This window comes from Semicossyphus pulcher, unplaced genomic scaffold, assembly GCF_022749685.1.
Source record: "Semicossyphus pulcher isolate SPU_LCO1_2020_fin unplaced genomic scaffold, fSemPul1.0.p SCAF_2, whole genome shotgun sequence".
NCBI lineage: Eukaryota > Metazoa > Chordata > Actinopteri > Labriformes > Labridae > Semicossyphus > Semicossyphus pulcher.
In genome coordinates, this window is record NW_027211693.1 from 6,063,836 (window position 1) to 6,087,500 (window position 23,665).

The window sequence follows — 23,665 nt, forward strand, 5'->3', positions numbered from 1 at the left end:
TAACTGTGTTGATAACGCAAGTCATGCTAGGGCATGCATTGGCACACACACACACGATACAAAGGGCAAAATGCACATGGCAGTTTGACGGATACAAATTCCTCATAAAAGCCAAATGGACAGAAATATTCTGGATGAATGCTTTTCAATTTGAACTTGAGTGACGTGTGCGGCCTTGAAAAAGATATCGAACCTCTTGCTGAAAGCAGAATTGGTGTTGGGTATGGGTTGAGAAACTTCTTAAAAAACAAATATATCTAAAAAACTTCCCCAGTTTTTCTAGTTTTCAGAGTTGTCAGACGCTGCTGTAGATCCACTGATCATAACAAAGTCATGTTGAGGCAGGTTTGTAAGTTCTTTAATGTGTAGCTGTTATTAGTCAGTTTATATAGATGTCCAGCTCTAACAATGACTGCTAGTTATCTATTTGATTACATTTTAAATGTATTCTTTAATTGGCTTTTTGCCTTTATTCGATGGGAGATGTGGGGAGTAGAGAGCGGGGGATGACATGCACCAAATGATCAGCAGACCAGGAGTCGAACCTGCGATCAGTACATCAGACTGTAGCCTCCGTACACGGGGCGCCTGCACACCAACTGAGCTAAACCAGCGCACCTATGTGCTTATATTTAATATCAGTTGTATCTTTTATTACCCCCCAAACACATTAACCTTTGACTGAAATATTAATGTAGATGAATTAATCAGAAAATAAAGTCATACAATGTCGTCCAGGAGCCCAAGGTTCAATTCCCATGAAACCAAAAATGCTGATTTCTAGAGAGACTTCTTTTAAAGCTGCTGTGAGGAACTTTCGGCTTGTGTTGATTTTGGCGCCCCCTGTGGACAAAGCCGTACCTCTTATCTCTTTGCTGATTTTGTCCTGTACATACTGAAGTGGTGTTTTTAACAAAAAATCTCATCCTGCTTTCTTTAACAGTCATGTGTATCACTCACTTTAAATATCTGCCTGGAAAATGTAAACAAAGGCAGCATGCAGTTAATCTCTTCGTCTGACACCTACCCCCCCACCAGCAGCTTCAGGCATTAAAAATAACTATATAGAAATAATCTTGTCGCTGATGGTCTGGTTTGCTTGTGTAACTCATATAGAGTCTTCAGAATTAATTTCAGTCTGTTTCATAACCAGCAAAAAACTCCTCACAGGAGCTTTAAGTAACACTTGTACATGTACTTAAATATGTTACTTACCTTCTTAATACCTATTTAAATTACATGTAAATTATTGTTGCACTTTCAAAACTAAGAGCCTTTAATTGTTTCTCAGTAAGCTTTATTTTGAAAATCTCACTGGATACTGCTCTTTTATTTTGGGTAAATTAGTTGCTTACCGAGAACAATGTATTTTGAAGCGTAGGGCCACTGACCAAGCTGCAAATGGACAAGAACAAGATAAGTGTCTGCATCGAACATTTTTGCAGAAATGGATGTGTTTTTATATGTTGCTGTTTAACCGTGATCAGTGAGCTGAGAGGGATGTAAAAGCTCGCCTGTGACCTACATGCTCCTATCGATGCCGCTTAACAAAAAAACGACCATTAAGGTTAATGGGAGCGGGGACGTGCCGGCTCCGGTGGAGTCATCCCCCCTCTGCTCCCCTGTGTGCTACTCTGAGAGTTCACTTTGTGTACTCAGGACTTAATGTCACTTTTAATGGCAACCTTTAATAAAGTCTTTATTGGATTTTCAGTTCACAAACAGATCCTCGGAGGCAGAGCGGCTCTGGAGGCACAACTCATCTTTGTGGTCACAGAGAGGGAATGAGGAAGCAGCACAGTTTCAGCTGAGTAAGTGCTGACCTGCTGAACCACTTAATCAACAAAACAAATCAACAGTACATTGATTAACTAATGATTTAAGTGAGTAATCAAGAATATTCTTCGTTTTTCTGTTTGATATCACAATAAATGTAATATTTTTGGTTGGATAAAACAAGCATGATGCGTTGATTGATAGAAAAAGTAATCAATTGATTCATTGACGGACTTATCATTAGTGGGAGCTGATTCTAAAGGATACAGCAGCAATGTAAAACAAAATGCAGCCGATGGGCCTCTAATGTTAGACTCTTTTTGTGTATTTGTACCAAAACCAATCATTTTCAGATAAAATAATCACTAAAGGCTGCACGGTGGTGCAGTGGTTAGCGCTGTCACCTCACAGCTAGCAGGTTCCTGGTTCGAACCCCTTCCTTCAACAGTCCAAAGACATGCTCGTTAGGTACATTGGTGACTTGTAGGTGTGAAAGGTTGTCTGTCTCTGTGTGTCAGCCCTGCGATTGACTGGCGATCATAAATGGATGGACGGATGGATGGCCTCAAATCTTCAAGTGACCGGTGCATTTTCCCGACAAGAGGCCTCATGTGTACATTTGCAAAAAGACTGCCCACAATCGATGCATAAGCAGAAGTCTTTATTGTCTTTGTGCAAAACAGTGAAACAGTGTTGTTCAAAACGCTCATTTAATTTAAGTTTAAAAGAAGATTCAACCTTAGCGATGACATCCGCCGTTTCTCGGAGATCCTGACACCTGCCGATGCTGGAGCGAGCCAGGAAGACTTAAAAAGAACACGCCAATAAGTGATGATGGCTTTTTGTCTTGATTCTTTTGGTTTCAATGGCATTTTATTTAACGTGCTTTGTGTTCATCGTATTCTGACTTTTTTCACCATAAAGGTGAAGACCTTGTTTAACAGTTTGTGGTCGCAGGTGTTGATGCTCTGCTGGAGGCTGAACACTGTTTCCTGAATATTCATAACAGATCCAACACGACGGTGAGGTCTGGCGCTAACAGGAGCTCCAGTGAACACATTATTACTCCCTGATTTTGCCAGTTTACAGACATCAAACACAAAAGTGACATTTATTTGTTCTGCATTGGGAGCATACAATAAAAGCACATGAGGGGATAGCGGCTGTTTGTTGTTTAGTCATACACCTTGAATAATTAGCCGGTATAAGCAGCCTGAGAGTGTTAAGAAGGGGACAGTTTGGATTGGCAGCTCTGGCCTCGTACTTTGCCCCAGACAACCTAAAAGAACGGAAGCAGGGCAGTCTGCCAACGCTCGTTAAACTTATGGAGGTTTCAAGTTGTAAAATTTTGGAACATTTTTATTGAGATAAATAATTCAACAACAAGAGGCTGCGTTGTTCGATGAGATAGATACGACGTTCTGTGTTACTGTGGCCTGACTGGGAGTCTTAAGTTTAAAAGGCAACTTGAATGTGTTAAATACGTACTTAACTTTTATTTTTATTCCTGAGAAACAGACTTCAACTTTTATTGTAGTGGGGCAGTATTTTGTCTGTAGCGCCCCCTGCAGGCCTGGCACCTGCAGCAATGAGAACACGTTTTCCTGGTTGCTTTCAGGAACTATAAACTGCAGGCCATGCAAGGTCACTGATAACAAGTGGAATACATTTGAAACTGTATGCGGGTGTGTGTAAGTGCAATTGAACGCAGTGCTCTGTTAAATGATCATTAATACTCCCGTTTGTCCTCCATCGGCTGTTTTCTTCTTCTTCTCTCCTTTTTTTATTCCCCTTTAAACTTTGTACCAACTTTGCTTTTAAGCAGCCGCCATTCCTGACTTTTATATCCTTGTCGTGATGTTTAAAAGCTGCTGTTTTTTATGTGCATTTTACAATCACAGCCCGTGTGTGTGTGTGTGTGTGTGTGTGTGTGTGTGTGTGTGTGTGTGTGTGTGTGTGTGTGTGTGTGTGTGTGTGTGTGTGTGTGTGTGTGTGTGTGTGTGTGTGTGTGTGTGTGTGTGTGTGTGTCCTCATAAAGACGTGAGTCACTTTCTCTCCCGGTGCTCTTTGGACAGTCCAGCAGGGTTTTATAGTATTTGTACTGAAATCTCCCCTGAGTCACGGAACAACAGGAAGTTCCTGTGCACATATATTAGAGATAATGAGACGGACAGACACCGAGCACAGTCGGTCGGTATTGGAAGGTCAGTTTTTGATGACTGCTCAGCGCTCAGGGACCGCTTCTTATTGCTTGTGTTATTGAGTGTTCTGACATTCAGTTCAAGCCAATATCTGAACCAAATACCAGCCGACGTTTAATCCTCCACTCAAGCCTCCTTTGCTGCTCAGAGTGGGCTCTGTTCTGACATTATCAAGCATTTAGGTGGGGTTTTTTCTGTCTTCTGTCTTCTGGTTGAAAGTGATCATAGATTAAATCTTCTCTTTTTAAAGTAAGAGATTAGACCTTTTTAAAGGTCTTGTTTTCTTTGACAGACAATCCAAAAGCCTTCGAGTTAACAACGATGAATGACACATTTTTTTCTGTGTTTTTGCTTTTGACATGTAAATTGATCGTCTGTCGATTGAGTCATCAATAAAGTGACTCTATTGGTAAAAACACTGCATCTTTGATTTGTGGAAAAACCCAGTTTTGGCTATCCTGAACATATCAGTGTCTCTCATAAAACAGAAAGATTAATCTGAGCTTCCTCAAGCAAACCCCCCGAAGGAATTGACATGAAGAGCTTCTGTCTCCCCAAACAGAATACAAGCTTTTCTAATACATATGAACTTGGGAGGATCACATACATGCCATCAATATTTGTCAGATTTCTCCGCAGGAACAGCTGTCATAACTAAATATACATTAGACCTCTGCAAATGTGGAAAAAGAGATGGAACAGGAAGTGTAGTGAGTAATGCACAGAAACATGTAATAGTAGTCAGAATTAAGTAGTATTTTGAGAGCATGCTGCGCTCTTATTTTGGTGAATTTCCTGCTAAAATGGGAAGTTGACAGGAAGTGACATATCTTTGTGCGGGACCTTTCAATTCAACCAACTTATGAAATCAGTTATGAGGAAGTGAAAAATGAAGACTCAAATATCCAAACATGAGTGTGATCCTGCAGAGCCGCTTCCTGGTTTATCTTTAACTCACTGTGTTTACTGTCTGCAGAGACTCACAGAGCAAAGGACACTTTATGATGCGCTACACATCAGTTTCACTTCACAGAAGTTACTTGGATAACCTTTGAACTGTCTGAAGTTTATGTGGTTGCTTTACTGGTTGGACTTTTGTACATTTGTTGTGTCAAGAAGCGTCGCCACTTCTGCAGATCTCTCTGAAACTGGTGAGTAAATCTTTTACTGAAGAGGCAGACTTTGCGTTCTTACACCTCACAATACCTTCCTCTCTTCTGTAAGGTTTATTTCAGTCAGCAGATTTGAACTGTGACCATATATTAACATTTAGAAGGGCAAACGGCTGTGAAATACCCTGCAGTGTCAGCTGATATTAGTTATCAATAGCATGATGCGACACAGGGGTCAGAATACTATGTGCAAGGTCCAAGAAGCTCCGATCGTTCCTGTTCTTTCTAAATATTTTTTCTCCTTTGACATTTATCGACTTTCTTCTGATCTTCTTCTCATTTTCTCCCAGATTGCTCTTGCACTCTTTCCTCTCCCCTTTTGCCGCGTTCTCCACTACTGCAACACACATGAATGATTCAAGGCATCATCCCAGGTCCTTGATCGATACCTTAATGTGAATTAAACAGCAGTTAGGACGGTGTATGCAAATGCAAATTGCCAAAAAGCCTTGTTGGACTCCATCAGTAGAGAGTAAATAGGCTATCTTCGCTGCACAGTGTTCCTGCTTGTGTACCCAGAGACTGCGGGATGTTCATTATTATCAGTTTGGCAAATTGGGCGTAGCGCTCTGACTGCCGGATTAGCCCGGCCCTCGATGTGTAGAGCAATACTGAAACAGTCAAGAGAAAGAACAGGAGGCCGATTCCAACACAGGAACTAAAGGATAGGCATCCATCTTGCCATTGAGAAACAAGAGCCCCAAGACTGCCATCAAACTGAAATTAGCATTTAAATTAAATTGGAAAATTCATCAAGTGTGCGTCCTCGTCTGGTGGGTACAGGAGAAAGCCGTCTCCTCTGCCAGCCACCCACCTTGTGTCTCACGAGCTCCGCTCTCTCTCACAGTGAAGTATTTCCTCGCCTGCAGAGCCGCACATTTGGCAGCTGGATTGCACCTCACCAGCAACAGTCAGACAGGCAGATTTGATTACTGCTGTCAAATAGAAGCAAACAGAGTCGTCCGTGTGCCTGCACTTGGAAGGAAAGTCAAGAGCAAGTCTGTCCAGATGTCTAAAGGGTAATTTGTGTCCCTTCTTTAAAACACAGCGAAGGGGAAAGTTATGAGTAATGAGTGTTTGCTTGGAGGGGCCTCAGAACACTGGAGCAGGCACATAATTAGAGTGAACTGAAACAGAAGGGAGGAATTTAAGGTAGGACAGCAGCTGGTGTGAAGATAGAAGCTGGCAAGGACGATTTTCAAACCGCCCTGGGTTAGAAATGTCCCAAACTATGAACACGAATTTACCCTCTAACCCTGAATGTCATTAGCAACGCTGCTCGCCTTCAGGTGGAACATCAGAGTTTCAGCTCCACCCTGTGCAGCACTTTTTATATCAGTTGACAAAATAACCTTAAATCAATGTCCACCTTCTCACTCTTTCCTTCAATCTTTCCACTGTATCTCATACTGGCTGATTGTTCCATCCACAGATGAAGATGGTGAGATGAGTTTGACTTCACAAGATGAAGAGCTTTGGAGAATGATTGGAGTTGACCTCGATTTATGATTTGTTTTTCCAAGGAGCTTTTATGCTCCATATCTAGTTACGAGAACTTTCATCTTGTGAGTTTTGTGGTTTCATTGCTTCGAAAAAGGCCTGTTATTGTTTGTCTAGATTTAAGCTCAGACATTGTTGTGTCATGACCTTTTTTAATGCTATTTTCCAACAAGTCTTCCAAATGGAACATCAATTGAACGTCCTTTAGCTGTCGGCTCTTGTGTTTGAACGCAGCCTTGGCTCCGTAAATGGGAAACAAACAAAGTGGCTCTGAGTCAGACATTTAGCCTACTTTCTAGTTTGCCAAGTGACGCGATTGTCGGTATGTTAGCTATAGTTGCAGGGAAGTTGTAAGCATTGCTGTCTGGAGCTTGTGTGCTATTCCGGGGAGCTTTGTTAGTTTTACAGCATCAACTGTAAAATTATTTTCATGACTCGCTGTGTCGTTGTTTGCTCTATATTAACATCTTGGTATTTTCCATACAACATTTGCAAAAGGTGTTATAGCCACAATGTTATCACCAATACGTAAAACATCAACAATCTCTCTGCAGAACTGCATACCCCACTTTTAAAGTGACTCGGATGTGTCGTAGTTCTCTAAGTATTAATGGCAGCAATTAAAGACCAGCTCCAGTCGTGTTTTAAGACAAATACTCATAATAAACTCGTATACTTATACTAATACTCATAACAATAAATTTTGTCTGATATATTTTTTCTGCAAAATACGTTTAATTATCTTCCCAAGGCATCTCCTCCTTCTCCCTCATTAAAAATTCCCAAATCTGCATAGGCCCCGCCCACTATGCATTGTGATATATGGTGAAAACCATGGAGCCATGGAGATGATGCTCATGTACTCCCTGATATGTCTTGTAGCACATGAAGAACACCACATGGAGATGTTCACAAGGTTAAACACTGGATTTTCACTGGAGGGGGTCTTTAAAGGGAGAAAATGGTGAATTTGTCGCTGTATTAGTCACAGGATGACCAGGTATTTCACAATACCTATAAATAACATTGCTTTTTCACAGCAAGTAAACAATTTCAGCTTATATTTACTTTTATCAGTATGTTTAAAATGTACGTGCAAATACTTTAAACATGGTGAAGATGAACCGTAGCGCTGGCAGTGTGTATTCCCTGCTCAACCTGCAGAACTTTACTTACTGTAATAAAGCACTGGCAGTGTAACACGGGGAGTCTAGTGGGACAGATCAGCAGGTTTCTAAACTGCTTGCACAGGATTTGGGGGAGTTTATTTGGCAGCCGTGAAGCGTAATGCAGCAAAACACCTTCAGTGATTTATGTAAATGACGGCAGCTTTAATAAGGACTTGACCTGCGTCTGGAAGGAGGATGAATGAGAAGAAATAAAGCATGAATTAAATCTCTGAGCGTAACTCTAAGAGACACCCTTTTATTTAATAGCATTTTCTTGAACCCTGCGACATCTTCACGTCATCTTGTATATTTGTGTTTTTATTCGTAGCAGTAGTTGGCAGACGAGCTCGGGTGTGTTTTCCTTCTGCTCCATGTCCACAGAGGTCTCACCCAGTGCAGCCTTCACAGTTTGGGGAGTGTCCTCACTGTCGGAGGTCCTGGTTGAGTTCGTGGCCTCTGACAGGTCCCGGCTCAGGTCGCCTCCCTCAGCACTGAGCTCTGCACTGAGGTTTAATGGGCCTCTATGTTGAGAGACAGGCAGCAGATGGTGTGGAGGAAAAAGCCACACAGCTGGATCATTACAAACACACACTGCACTCACTCATGCATCTGGCTAATGTTGCTGAGGACTTTAAATCTTACAAGTGCGTGTGCGTGCGTGTGGGTGTGTTTGTTTGCAGGATCTAGCCTTTACGGAGTTTGTTTTTTTTGTAAACAGCTACTTGTCATCTTTTATAAATGCAGTGTATGCTTTGCCAAAAAAAAAAGAGTTGTTTTTTCTGTGCCGAAAAGTTATTTTTCCTTCCTACTATGTTGAGAATAAAAGTTATTTTACGATAAATGCAGATCAATAATTGTGCGTTTAAGCTACTCAGAGCCCACACCCTAGTCTACAAGTGAAAAGTTTAGATTAAACTTCAGCAATCTAACACACAAATGTCTTCAAATCCTGTCGCAAATGAAGAAGCCAGAAACAGCTACATGAATTAGCATAAAACCGCACCCCCAACTCTGGTTGTAGAGTAATTGCTGAATGGCAAAGACGCACCAGATCACAAGCACCAACGCTCACATTTGGAACCTTCTCTTTCAGTAAAAATGCTGAAGCTACATCCTTTTAACTCTCTTTTAGCAAACACTTAAACCTCCTAAATGTTTGCTGCTTAGGTAACATGTTAGCAATATTTACCTTCCTTTTAGCTCTCTGTTTGGTTTCCACTGACTCCTGAGAAAGTCTCTTTCGCTGCCCGATGTACCGCTTCATCCACCAGCTATTTGCCAGCTTCAGTTTTCTGTTGCCTTACAAATTACATTAACGTATTTCAGTCCATGTTAACATAACAATATCCACTTTTTGGGCTTTTAATACGACTAAAAGGCATTTGTTTTTACCTCGCTCACTGCAGAAGTAAGTCTGACTAAAACCTTGAGCTGTGGCCCTCCATGTTTTAATTTCTAATTCTCAACAAGGAAAATTTAATTAATGACATTTAGATGGCTAAAAATAGAGTTCAATCGCATTAGAGTTATATGAAGTTAATGGAGAATGAGTTTTATGGTGGACTTGCTGTTGTTAGTAATGTGGAAGTTTCTTAAGGCCTTGGTTCTGCCATACTGTATGTTTGCACTCTGCACGATGCTGAAAACTACATGAGAGTGAGAGAGCAGAGAAAATCAGGAAAGGAGGCATTTCCCTGGACTAAATATCATTTGACTCATCTCATTAGTTCAGTTTGACTCCTGTTGTGCGTGAAAGTACCAGAGCTGGGCCATGTGTCGGTCAGGTCTCTGTGGTGTTAGGAAATGTAAAACGATGCGGTTGGGTCAGAAGCATGAGAGATGAAAAGCACGGTAACTTAAACCTGAATGACACTACGAGCAAGGGTAAGGATAAGAATGGACAGTTTCACTTTGGATGAGCAACAGTAGTTAAGAATTGCCATCTTTCCCTGAATTAAGATCAGAACGAGCAGCATTTTCCAGATCTGGAACGCTCACATCTTCAGCCCAAACAAACATTGACTTAAGTGACATCACTTGAGGCAGTTTGTCAGGCCTCTCACGGCTCTTCTGGAGACACTGAAGGCTTATTACAACATGTTTTTGTCACATATCCAGACCTTCAACCAGAGCTGACTGAAGGTGCTTGGTTTCTAACTACATTATCTTAATTGATGATTAACATTGAGCTAATTAAGACCCAACTTAAATCTAATTGATATTGCGTTGAAGTTTCACTTCCTGGTTAATTTCCTCTGAGAGTCATTCAGACAATGACCTTCAGATCTGCAGATCCGTGGAGTATTGATCACTGACGTACACGTCCTCTCACATCTGTCTCTCCTTCTGTGGCTCGCTGAAGGCCAACGTCGTTATCTTTGGGCCGAGGTTGGCAAGAACGCGTAACAGATCCGCTCAGAATTACATTTATGCTTTTATATAAAATGTCTGCTGAGAAGAGGAAAAGAACCATCAGCCTTTAAAACTCGAAAGTGTATAATCTGAGCCACTGTGCATGTTTCAGTCTGATGTGTTCTGGGCCAAAGAGGTGATTTTGTTCGGAATAGATCTGCACATACAGCTGAAATAATAAGCTGACATTTGGTTACACAAGCTGTTAGTCTGTTAAATCCTTTTGAATATGACTGAATATTGTGTGTAGCAGCCAAAACTCAAACTGCATGGACACATTGCAAAGTAAAATAAACCTTCATCGTACTCCAGCTGCTCATTAAGATCGTCCCCTGTACAATGCTTTCACTTTTTTGGCAGGTTTTAGCAAAGTGACTGTTGTCCTGTAAGCGTCATCATCATCTGTGCCACTGAGCTCCTGATTGTTGAAGAGCTTCTCCCTCCTGTTGGGTAATATATTCTGATGGTTTTGCACGATGAGTCCCTCTGGAAATGAGTTTGACTTATTTGCCTGTCACTCAACTCAATTTCTAGTTTTTCCTGCAAAATTTTAACCTGTGAAGTTTCAAGAAAAGCCTCAAAGGAGTTTGTCATTCTCTGCTTGTTATTTCCACCCAGAGTAGATGTTGGTTTTGATCCCGACTGTTTCTGGGTGTTGTGTTTGTGTGTTCTTAAGCTGAATATCTCAAATAAAACCCCACTAACAGATTTCTTTAGTTTATTGTGAAGTTTGTTTCTCATTAGGAGTGTTATTTTCTCAGCAGATTGTAAAACCATCTGAGACAAACTGCTGATTTTGCACCATAACCGAGCCGAAATTTAAGCCAAGGAACGAGTGATAAGATTTCAGAAAACTGTTTATTCAATAAAATGCTGCGCTCGTTTAAATGAAATAAAATCATGATTAAAGCTACAAATCTAAAGGATTGTGCAGCTTTGCTGGAGGCAGGCCGTCACTGAGAGCTCTCCAGGTTTGTGTGTGGTCTGTCTGCAGTCTGCTAATTAGTTCCAGTCCATCTGTCTGAGCGTTCGGTGTGTTGGTGTGTGTAACTGTGTAAAGGTAGCCTTATATTTCAGGTGTGCAAAAAGTTCCAATTCTTAATAGGACAGAAGGCAAACTGTAAACAAACATAAACACAACCTTTAATGAACATCAAAGCTTCCTGTCTTTTAATGCGTCTCATTAGCTGTGTAGTTTGTCTTTATTTATTCTGATTGCATCTGTATGTGTGATGTCTGTAAGGCCTCTTCTTTAAGCTTAAAGCATGTTAAATACTTTTAGAGGGTTCTATTATAAGTGTGTTTATATGAAAGTGGAAGTACTATAAATACACTTACTATTAAACACACTTAATATAAAAGCTACTTACGCCGGTGTTTAATAATGTACTCTCCAAAGACAGCCTGAAGCAGAGGTGTGTAAGACTCTTAATTTTACATTACATAACATACTGCTGCACTTAGCTGAGAACGTTGGTGTATTTTAAGAAACAAAACAGGCTGATTAAACTATTTCACATACGACTGATTTATGCAATCTATATTTCTGCACCCCCCTCCTGCTCTCACAGCCAGAGATCCTCCGTTTATTGCACAGATAAATTTAGAAGAGTTCCCTCCTAACTTTATCCTGGAGCTCAGTTTATTACCTCCCGGAGGCCGCCGAGCTGACAGCACACTGCAGCTTAGTTTGGAAGATTAGCCCCACCTTCACTGGAGACCTTTGGCTGAACCTCAGGAGACCTGAACCCGCTCCGCCACACAGTTTAACAAACACAGGCGAGCCCTCCACCCCCACCGTGCTCCAGTCAGCCCGTCTGGACTCCTCTTGATGTGTCTGGTATTTGTGCTGGCTCACGTTTGATGTCTCCCATTAGTCTGCTTGTTTGGTCACTTTTTGCGACACATTTGGGATCATCTGTCAGTCGATATTTTTCTCATCATTTCTCAGTTTTCTTTCAGTTTTGTTTTTTTTAATTTGACACATATTTCTCTCAAAACTTTTTCTTGCGCAGGCAACTCTCTGAAACCATCAGGGTTCTGCAACTTTGCTCCCCTCGGGACAAACAGCCATTGATTCGGCAGTTTCATCTTGTTGGCACACCAGCCGCAGTGAGGTGTTCAGTCGCTGCATGCTCATGGAAGTAAAATATGTAATGCCATTACAAAAATAAAGCTAATATAGAGAAACAGCTTGATTACATGTACATGATAACAACCATTAGGACTGTAACCTGGAGGAAAATATGATCTTGGTAGTGATCTATGATTCACAACAATCAGACAATCAGTGTTTTGCCAGAAGATCTCAGGAACAGTGCCAAACTGTGCACGCCGGTACGTAAAAAACAAATCCAGTCATGAGACACACTTGGCCCCAGAAAGACTTTTGTCCACACACCTTGTAAAAGATTTACTGAGCAACACAAACATTTAGGCCTACTCTTGGAATTATGACAGTTTTTAGCTTTAATGTCCGCTAAGTATTTAAAAGTTACAAAGGCTCAACCAGAGGAGCTCTGTGGACCTGAAGTGCAAAAAGAAACTTTTGTTGGTGTTTATGAGCATCTTTTACTGTGCAGGAAGGAACGCCATCTTATAACCAACTCTCTTAACCCTTTCAGTGCCATTTTTCTGCCTCGTTAAATGTCTTGCTTTTGAAGAAGAAAAGGGAGCTGTCATTGGACGAGAGGCGGGGTTACACCCTGGACTGATCACCTGTCAATCACAGGACTGACACACAGAGACAGAGAACCTATCACACTCACACCTACGGGCAATTTAGAGTCACCGATGAACCTAACGAGCATGTCTTTGTAAACTCCACACTGAAAGGCCCCCTACGTCCAAACCTGGATTTGAACCAGGAACCTTCCAGCTGTGAGGCAACAGCGCCGACCACTGCACCACTGTGCTGTCTTAATGCATTACACTGATGCAAAATGAAGGTTCCACTTTGATAATGCCGTTTCAGGTCAAGTCGGTTAACTGGAATACTGATGGTGTCAAATAAGTCACTTGCAGGTTAGTCACTTGCAGGTTAGTGAAATTAGATATGTGGTTAGACTCACTGTAAAAATAACCTTACAACCTTATCGGAACCAGTAAACACTTCAATAATCGGCTGTGGATCAGTGGTAGTGTCTGTCGTCTCTCAGTCGGGAGGTTGGCGGTTCGATCCCTGACTGCTGCAGTCACATGTCGAAGTGTCCTTGGGCAAGACACTGAACCCCAAAAAGCAAATTGCTCCCGCTGGCATAGCCATTGGGTATGAATGCATAGATCATTAACTCTCAGTTGTACGTCGTTTGGATTAAAGTATCTGCTAAATGAAATTGTAACATTGTAATCAGAATGACGATAGGTGGATAACATCCAATTAAAAACTTTGGCTACAATTTAGTGAACTCGTTTCAGTGTCCTTTAGGAAAGTTGGTCGCTATCAACTACTGATGTCAAAAGGTGTTGCTTGTATGTTCTGCTACAGATCCCCGCACTATGTCAAATATTTAATTAAGTCCCAAACAAAAAGATAATCCAGCCACTTCCAATAAATGTAGAGTAGGACGGAATTGCCAAAACCTTTTCGCCTGGATCCCACAGGATCTGTGTCCGGCACGTTCCGTCTGCGCCGGAGACGGGCCACGGCACGTGCTGTGGAATCACGAGCATTGACTTGAATAGGCGCGATCGACTCCGGAGGTCACGGTGCACACGGAACGCGCTGCAGACGGATCCTGTGGAATGTGAGGGTTAGTGTTGTGGCTTCATCGTTAAAAAAATCCAACATGTTTTAACCACCGTAGGTCTTCATCAAAGCTTTAAAACAGACGTCATCTATGAATTATTCCTTCCTCATTGCTACATTTACATATTTGGAGTGCCTTGTTTTTTGTAAACAGAGTTTGACACAACTTAGTTTGATATATACTTTTGAAAATCCAGACAGGTTGCAGGTAGAGGAAGGGAATGTCGCATCAACACAGGAACTTGTCATGACTCCATGACACCACCCAGAAAAGCTCTGAAACAGAGGGGCAGCTGGAGGCTGGACCCTGAATATTTTATAGGATTGAGTCCACAGGCGGGACTGTTCTGTCAGCTGCTTTCTTAATGGCTGCAGGGAGGCTCAGACTCACAGTAAACAGACTTCAGCTCCATTAGGACCAATAGTCGTTCTTACTTCACACGGGTAAACATTAGCATTGACACTTTCTCATAAAATTAGAGGCTGTGTTTACAGTGATGTGCTTTAACTGGGCCATCGGCTGCACTCTGGCTCAGGACTGTAACGTTAAACTGTTCTGATGCACGTTTGATGCCCTGCAGCTGAGTCTCCCATTCATGCTGCCGTGAATAAACCTCTTAGCAGAATATTTCTGTCCACTTGTGATGTCCCGCCCACTGCTTGAGCAGCCTGCCAGATATAAACCGGTGTGGCTTTCCTGGCTCTGCTGCCTTTGCTTGTTGCCATGGCTTCTGTTGTTATCAGGATGTACCCATAGTCCTTTGCAAGAGTCCAAACTTCTAGATGTTTTCATGCTACAGCGGCAGTGACAGAAAAAAGCCAGGCATCTTAAGAGGATGTCACAGAGAGAGGGAGTAACAAAGTCCAAATACTTTGTCACTGTCCACAAAACCTGCTTTATGTTAACCCCAACATCTGCCATTTCTTCTCCTTACATTTTCAGAACTGGCATGTTTTCTTTCATGGATTTTTAGGGGTATTAACCCATATTTTGATTCGCATTATTGGAGCATAACTGGGCTCTTCTAATTTTGCCCCGGGTCACCAGATAAGGAACTTGTCAGTGCATGAAAGAGGAGCCATTTGCTGCATCATATCTGTCTCTTATTCTTCCTCTTCTTTCTCTTTGTCTGTCACTTCGCTCCATCACTTCCTCACCCTGTCAGCAGTTTCCTTCTGTTTCTCCTCCTCTCCCTCAGACTGGATGAGAGCTGACAGACTCCAGTAAACCCTCTCAGCGGCCTCGCCCATTAGCTCTGTCATGCGTTCAGCCCGCCTCGCCTCCCCGACTGTGTCTGTTATAGAACAGAGTCAGCGGGCCCGTCGCGACCTGAAGACAGTGCCAAGGAGATTTCAGACTGGTGGCAAAACAGTCTCATGATGATATAATAATCTGTTCTGGATTAATGAATGCTCGGCTGCACTGGTGCCATGACCCACATAGTACGTGTGTGGGAAGAATCTGCAGCAGTATGGGAGCTGATCTTTTCCCTCCAAATTCCTGTAAATGTTCTGGGTGATTGTATTATTTCTTATTTAAAGGCGGCAGGCTAGTCAAGCTAGTCTGATTATATTTAAACATTTAAAGGGATGACACAAAATAAAAACCACTCAAAAACTTGCACTCCGTCCATCCATCCATTCATCCATCCATCCATCAATTGTCCTTAGCTTATCCAGGGTCGGGACGCAGTGGCAGCAGTCTAAGCAAGTTGACCCAGACGTCCCTCTCCCCAGCCACGTTTCCTCCTGGGGGATCCCGAGGTGTTCCCAGGCCCCAGGTGGGATATAAAATCCCTCAAGCAAGCTCTTGGTCCCTCCTCGGGGTCTCATCCCAGTTGGACATGCTCGGAAAACCTCCCAGGAGGCATCCTAATCAGATGCCCGAACCACCTCAACTGCCTCCTTGGGATGTGAAGGAGCAGCGGCTCTACTCCGAGCTCCCTCCGGATGTCTGCGCTCCTTACCCTTTCTCTACGACTGAGCCCAGACTGAATTGAAGGAAACTCATTTTGGCCACTTGTATTTATGACCTTGTTCTTTCAGTCACTACCCAAAGCTCATGACCATAATTGAGGGTGGTGACGTAGGTTGACTGGTAAATCAGTGGACAGTGTAACCAGGCAGCTCTGACACGTCTGTTGGTTATGTCAGTTTCTGCAGGCTTCTTTGCTGTCTTACCCCATGATGGACAAGAATTTATTTTAATGAAGTCTCTGTTGGTTTCTTTTTCTTCATGTGTTCAGTACAGAGTATGTGTTGTGTGGAGGAGGAACTGTAGTTGTTGGAGGGCGCCTTTAACCGAGCCAAGATCAGCTATTGTGGCGAGTAAACAAGTTACTCTCTCCCAACACTGCTGCCAACGCATACAACCTGCCTACAAATGGATAAATGTCATTAAAGCACCAGAATGTGTTAACTTCTGCACTTGCCAGATCGACAGCTGTCCTCATTATTCAGAGGAGATGATGGAAACACTTTAATGGATTTACTGTGCAGTGGAGATTCTGTGCTGTGGAGGAGTCTGCAGAGGTTACTGCATGGTGTGTTCTGCAGGAAGCCAAATTTAACGTTTAGATCCGGTCCAATTAAAGGGGGACCAGGTGGGGCTTAGCAGATCGTACATGTGTTTGTGTGAGAGACTGCAGTGGCGAAAACAAGAACATGTTTAGTGGACATACTTTCGTTGGGTTTAGTTTCCGGAAAGGTAACGTTGAAGCCTCTAAAGCCGATCTCCTAGCCGCTGGCTGAAGCAATAGACTGGAGCGAAATCTTTCATACCATAGAATCTTTTTCTCTCGCTCGAGATTTAATATACGACGCCATACATTTAATATGCTTTGCTGTGATTTGCTTTTTAATCTGATGTCCATCTTATCCAGAGTATAGAAGTAAGACCTTAACCCTCTTTGATGAAAGAGTCTTTTGTGGTAAAGCTTAAACTTTTTATTGCACTTGAGCAGAATTTGTGCCGTTTGGACGACGTTTCTGTCCAAAGCTTACAACATCGAATGAATCCATACACATTAGTGCGTACAAACGTTCATGCTTGTGTGGCTCGGTACATTGGATAAATCTGCATTTGTGTGAGGGCTTTCGTGTGAATATTTGAGATGACATTTCCCAGCACAGACCTGTGCCCTTCTGTATTAATACGACACTCGATTAAGGCCCTCTCCTTTATGTTCTGCAGACATATCTGAGGATTAATCATCCTGACAGGCACATATATAGACTGGTACATGAAGATTATTCATAGAGACACTCTTATATGTCATTGCGCTCAAGTATTCTATAGAGTTGACCTTTTAACCTCTTATCTTCAGGAACATCTGGTTCTCATATCGTCACACTAAATTTAACTATAAAAACATGGCCTTTCCAGCTTTGTTCTGAGCGCTCCGAGAGTCAGTCTTAGTCCTTTTGTCAGAATCCAAAAGTTTTGTCTTTCTGGTTCAAGAGGTTACATTAACTGATGTCACTGATTATCTTAAATTGATTATGTAATCTCAGGAGCAACGATAAATATTGGGGTCACAATGGTAACATTTCTTGTAAAGATCTGCTGATTCTTTCTGAATAGAAATGATTTTTCTGCAGGTCTCTCTCTGTGTGTGTGTGTGTGTGTGTGTGTGTGTGCATTTTCAGCATATACCATCTGTTGAATACCAATCCAATGTACCACGGTGTAATTGAAGTCAATGTTTACATGATTGCATGTTTTAGGTCTCATGCGTGTGTGTGTGTGTGTGAGAGAGAGAGAGAGAGAGAGAGAGAGAGAGAATGTATACTGTAAGACGATTATGTACAACAGTGTTATTGTGGATGTCACAACACAGGGCCCACTCCATGTTACAGCTAAGACTACAGAGACGTAATAAAAGAACAATTATGTGTAGCAGGATAAATGTGTTCCTGCTTTGTTGCTGATTTCAGAACAGAAGAATAATTGATTCACGCTGCATAAAAAAGAAAACGTTTTTTCCGCGGCGTTGATCTCTTTCTGTGTTATCATGAACAAAGCAGATCATATGAGACGTTCGTTGTAATGTTTGATCTGTGCAGCTGTGTTTCAGCTTTAAATGTCCACACGATGAAGTGAGTCCGACAGCTGCCCGCGCGGCTGAAGCATGATGGGTTGTGTTATTCAGGGGGGTAAATCTGCAGGTCATGCTCCTCGCTCCTCCTGTCCCTGACCTCTCTGTCTGTCCGACCCTCAGTATCTATTCTCTCTGCAACCTCGCACACGGCCGTGGAAATTCACATTCACTCAGCAGTCGAGCTTTGTTTCTATTTCTGTTTTTATCGCAGTTTTTAAGGCCGGTCTGAAAGGCTGTTCAACCTTCAGTCGCTGTTATGTAACAATTAGTTTGCTCAGTGTCGTGTGAATGAATTCCCACTGCAGAGATTTATTTGTTTATAGACTCAACTTAGCAATTTTTCATGTGATTTGTTTCATATTTTTATTCTTTTATTAGTATTTTTCAGTGTTTCTATGTAGAAAAGTTCTGATTAACATTATTACAACAGTATATCCAACTGCCCTTTAAAATCGAAGGCAGGAAACGAGGGCCGAATGTCAAACAAATTTTATGTTAATGTAATCTACTGAGTCTGCTCACTGCATGCATTGTTTTATATTTGGTTTTAAAGTTCAGCCTATAATCATAAAAAATGTTAATGTTAATTGTTAATTGTGATCTCGTGTCTGCAGGGACTCCCCGCATTTATGGTTACATGAATGTCAGCGCTGCAGGCCAGATGCCGGTGATGGAGGAGCTTGTCAGTGAGAGGTGAGCATTAATCAACTTCAACCAATATAATGAGTGTATTTGTGATTGAACACTTCCTGATAAGAGTCACAACACAGAATACACAGCACATCAACTCTAGATGATTAGATAACTTAATCAAATCCAAACTTTTGACATTCAGTTTTCATGTTTTTAATATTGAATACGAGACTCATTTTAACAAAGATCCAACAATAACGCCCTGAAGAAGAGTCGTCATAATGCTGTCTTTACATAAAACTGCACAACGCTGCCCCCAGCTGCGTCTCAATTCAGGGTATTTCCTGTTTGCGTCACCAGCTGTTCCTGCCCGTAACCTTGCGTTACAAAGCGCTGCTCCTGTCGCAAGGCCCCTTTTTGTTTTTTGTTTTTTCATCTGTATCGCTAGCTATTCGATGGAGTTGAAACCAAAAACTTTAACATTTAAAGTGTATTCCTCGGCTGCTTCAGAGTCCGCCATCTCGTTTGACTTGGCGCGCGATGAAACTCGGGATACGTTGGGCCGCAAAGGATGCACCCGATGGATCCTTCGTGGCCCGGGAAAATGAGGACGCATTTGTCGGCCGCATCTGAAGGAGCCTTCGACGCACCGCTGTGATGCAATCAGCCTTGGCTGCAGCCTCTGAATTGGGACACAGCTCCAGGGTGTGATTTTACAGCATGTCAGTGTGCTTTTCACACAACAATAATTTAAATGTACCATCTGTTATGTGGCGGTTGATCTTAAAGAAAAAGAAGAATAAAGCACCCTTTATTCTTCTTTTCCACAGTGTTGATGCAGCACAAGCATGTTGAACAACGTCAATGCACCTTGACAAAGATATTGTAACTCTCTGAACCCTGTCAGAAGGATTAGCTTCATTCTTCCAAACGTTTTCTCCTTATTTACTGTATTTCCACGATGGTGATGGAGAGCCTCGCCTCACATGTTGCCCCATAATGTCGCATGAAAGATGCTCTCTTCAGCTGCGATGTAGTGAACATATGATTCACATCGTTTTATAAAAGCCATTTAGTGTTTCCCTTTAATTTGTCGTCCATCTGTTGATGCTTAATGATGCCAGAGCTGAATGTTTGCTGTTGAGGCTGCACTGACAACAAGTTTGTTTACAGGCAAGCCCAAAAACAGACCCCCAGAAAATGATGTAAAATAGCATTTACTGATATCAGGTGAAAAAAAAACATATTTAAATTGCCACCAGCTAACAGGCCGGTAGTTTTATTGTTGTGTGCATCTGACTTGTGCATACATTCATGCACACACTTTCTATCTTTAAATATAAGAAACATGGCTGCAGCGTCGTGTCTCAGAGGTTTGAGATTGAGAACTTCTTTTAGGACATCCTCACACTCAGAGGACACAATAGACAGTGCGGGGTTTCTCCTGTGCTGCTCGCTGCCTCGAGCCTGTTGGTTTGATTAAAACTGGGATCTTGCTGAAACAGTCGGGTCTATTTTCTCCAGCACTCTGTAATGTAAAAAGCCATTTTATTGCTTCCTCCGCTCGGCTAATGGCCTTTGGCCTGGAGGGGGAAACAGAGATTTGAATTTTCTTGAGTCATCAGTGTGAGGGCACAGTTTGACCACAGTTCTCACTACTTTCTCCAATGCCCAGAGAGATAATAAAAAGGGAATAGGATGCGGAAAGAGACAGAAAATGGAAAGAAATAGAAGAACCGCCTGGTCCAACAAGCATCCTGATAAACTCCAAAGTTATCTCATCATATGCTGATAAATTCAATGTGCAGAGGATGTTTTAGTCAGAGGCAGAAGGATGTGTGGGTGTGAAAAAGATGACATGAAGGGGATTAATGTGGAGTGCTAATGTCTTTACAAGAGTAAAACAAGCTTGTTTATGAGACTGTAGGGTCTCACTACATGACCCAGTTCTGTGTGGTGCTGTTATGGACGGGATCATGTCTCTCTGATGGCAGTATGATGGAGCCTCCAGCTGCCTTGAGCCGAATCGAACGGCTGCAACCTGCGAGTTTGATGTATGACACAGTGTCACAGCTGCCCACGCAGCGCCCTACATACATACTGTAATGACACATATGTTTAGTGTGGTCACATATGTTTAGCGTGGTCACATATGTGTGAGTGTGCTGTTTGTTTGGTTGATTAAGATGAGGTGGGTAACAGGTGACACAGAAACACAGATGCAGCCGTACATTTGTTAACATCCATTACTGACGGAGGGAGATCGTTTGTAACGCTGAACGAGAACATTAACCCAGTTATGAATCTTCATCCCACTATTTATTTATTTTATGAAGCTCTATCTGCACTCTCTCCTGACGTACCAAGAAGAAAAGACAGTTATCTGTCACATTACACGTTACACTGAATGTGCAGGCAGTAAGGCTTCATTTTCTTGTCTTATCTCTCTTAAGCAAATACTGTAACACGTTTGGTATAAGTTTGTCCTCTGGCAAGAATAGTTCCCCAGTTACACGCTTAAACAGCAGTGCCAAATGTGATCCACATAATGCACACTTACTGCATAAGATACAGAGCATTAAAATAAGCTGCAGGAATCGAGCTACTCGTATATTAGCGGCATTGTTGGGTCGTTTAATTGTCATAACGTGTTTCGTTTCTGCTAATAATCACAGCCAGTAGGCTATTAACTTTATTCACACTGTGTTTCAAAGTGCACATTTCTTCATAGCATTTCTGCATGTATTAATTGCATACATTTCTTGGTGGAAAGAAAGAATATTACTGTCCAATGCAGACGTTCAGGCACATAAAAGAGAAGAAGAAATAAAGCTGCGTAAGAGCGGATTAGACAGGTCAAAGGGAAAACGTGCAGGTCGCTGTAGATCAGAACACAGGAGAGAGCCCTGCCTTGTATTCTTCAGAGTAAAACACTTTTCAGCAAAGAATTCAGAATATTTAACAAACAAATTTAAACAAATTAAACAAGCAACCTGATGCAAATGGGGACAGGCATTGCAAGTAGCTAGGGCTGTAAATGCTGCAGTGTGTGGCATCTGTTGCTTGCTTCATACTTGTCCCGATAAAAATAAACATTGAATAGATAAACTCCAAGCCTGTCTCCTGCAAATTAAGTTTGTTATTAACGTGTTTTTATAACAATGTAGTGACGGCATTTTCACAGCCGGTGTTACGTTCAGAGACAGCTGGTCTTTGACTGCAGACCCGTCTTACATAAAGAATCTTACTCCTCAAGTCACTGCTGTCTTTTTATATTCATTATAACTATAAAAACCTTGAACATGTTGTAGTAACTCAAAAGGATAGTGCATTGCAAGATAGCAAAGATTATGGCAAAACACAAATGATGCTTGGAATCGTTGAGCATTTAACTTTTACTTTTAATTCATGTTAATAAAACTTCATTTGATATCTCAAAATGTATTTGCTGTCGTAAAGTCGGATTTTGAACCGAGTTCTTTGAGGTTTTTGGTCGTAGGAGACGATTGAGCATCTCTCTCCGACAGCTTGTCGAGGGAGCGAGATGATGCATTCCTCAGGTCACACAGCGTTTACGTAACAATGTGGCGTTGCGAGCGTGCAGATGGTTTGGAGTCATTTTTCGTATGATATTGTGTAATAAAATCACATCCATTTAATTAGCACCATTAATTGCCAAGTTGATTACATCACAGGTGAACAAGAATACTGCACGGATGCTTGTTGAATTATTGTCAGTATGATTTGTCTGAATAAAACACATTATTACGACATGCACTGTTGTAAATGCATGCTCAAGCTTTACACTGAATATAAATGATTTTTAAATGCATTAATGTTTGCAGCCACATTATTGTAAATGTGTTGTAAATGTGACATGATGCAGAACAAAGTCTTTCCACCATGGCCCATAGTTGAATAAAAACAAGACAGCACAGAGAGGTGTGCTGCCGAGCTGTATCTAAAATTGATCTTTCTTCAGTTCGGACATATTTGAGAGGAGTTTGAAGCTAAATATATTAACGTTACTCGGGGTCGGCGAAAGACGCACAGTCAAGGTTATAACAGCAATCAAGCTTTTAGTTTAACGCTCAGATCTTGTAATACAAAGAACATCTTTATGCATGTTGCAGCTCGTATTTGGATTTAACTTATTGTACGGTTGTAAGGTTTATGCATTTGAGAATAACAAAAGCCCCGCCCCCTTTAGTTTCTGTTATTGAATCATAGGAAGTAGTCTTGTTATGCTGGTTGCCGAAGCGTGTATTAGAGGAGGGCAACAGCAAGAACTACAGACATGAGATTTAAGGACCACTTCTTCTACTTCTTTGAACAAACAAAAAAATATGCAAAAAAAAAGGAGGAAGCAGCACTTTCTTTGCATAGAGACCGAGGATGACTAGAAAATCAGTCAACACTGCTCCTGCACTCTGGAGTATCTTCCCCTTTCTGTTGCCTGCTTGAAGCTACATTGCCAGATATCCGATGTGCCCAACTGCCACATACATACATACAGCAATCTTACATTTCACGTGTCAAACACTTCCTGCAATGCCATAGCTCATGTCGGAGGCCTTTATGCAACCATGCAGCGTGATCGTCCCGGAACAGGCCGACGCGTTTGAGCCATAAGTCAATACGATGCATTCAGTCAGAGATCAGATAGCAGCTCTGTCGCTCCGCTGTTTGCCTCCCGCTCCTCAGCACCTCAGGTGTCCTGTGACAGATCCGGTTTTCCGGGTGATTGCCTCCGACAGGGAAGTTTGGCCTCAGACGTGGCATGAAGCCAAACAGAGAGATGGAAGGAGCAGGTCGCCGCTGCCCGCCCGTGTTGTTGCCGTACAATTGGCAAGTGTTTGCTCCTTTGTTGACTTCTGTCAGCTGTTTGCCCACTCGTTCTGCTTTGTTTACCAGTCACTGATGAAGATAGTGATACAAATTACTGAATACAAAT

At 42.0% G+C, this 23,665-nt stretch overlaps 1 protein-coding gene across 1 annotated transcript in view; it reads left to right on the plus strand.

Moving 5' to 3' along the window:
- Nucleotides 1-1,665: 1,665 nt before the first annotated feature.
- Nucleotides 1,666-23,665, plus strand: part of htr4 (5-hydroxytryptamine receptor 4) — a 129,913-nt gene continuing 107,913 nt past the window's right edge. Inside the window, 3 exon segments of the mRNA XM_069670340.1 lie at nt 1,666-1,692; nt 1,694-1,811; nt 18,693-18,771. Of these exon segments, the coding sequence (XP_069526441.1) occupies nt 1,666-1,692; nt 1,694-1,811; nt 18,693-18,771 (224 nt within the window).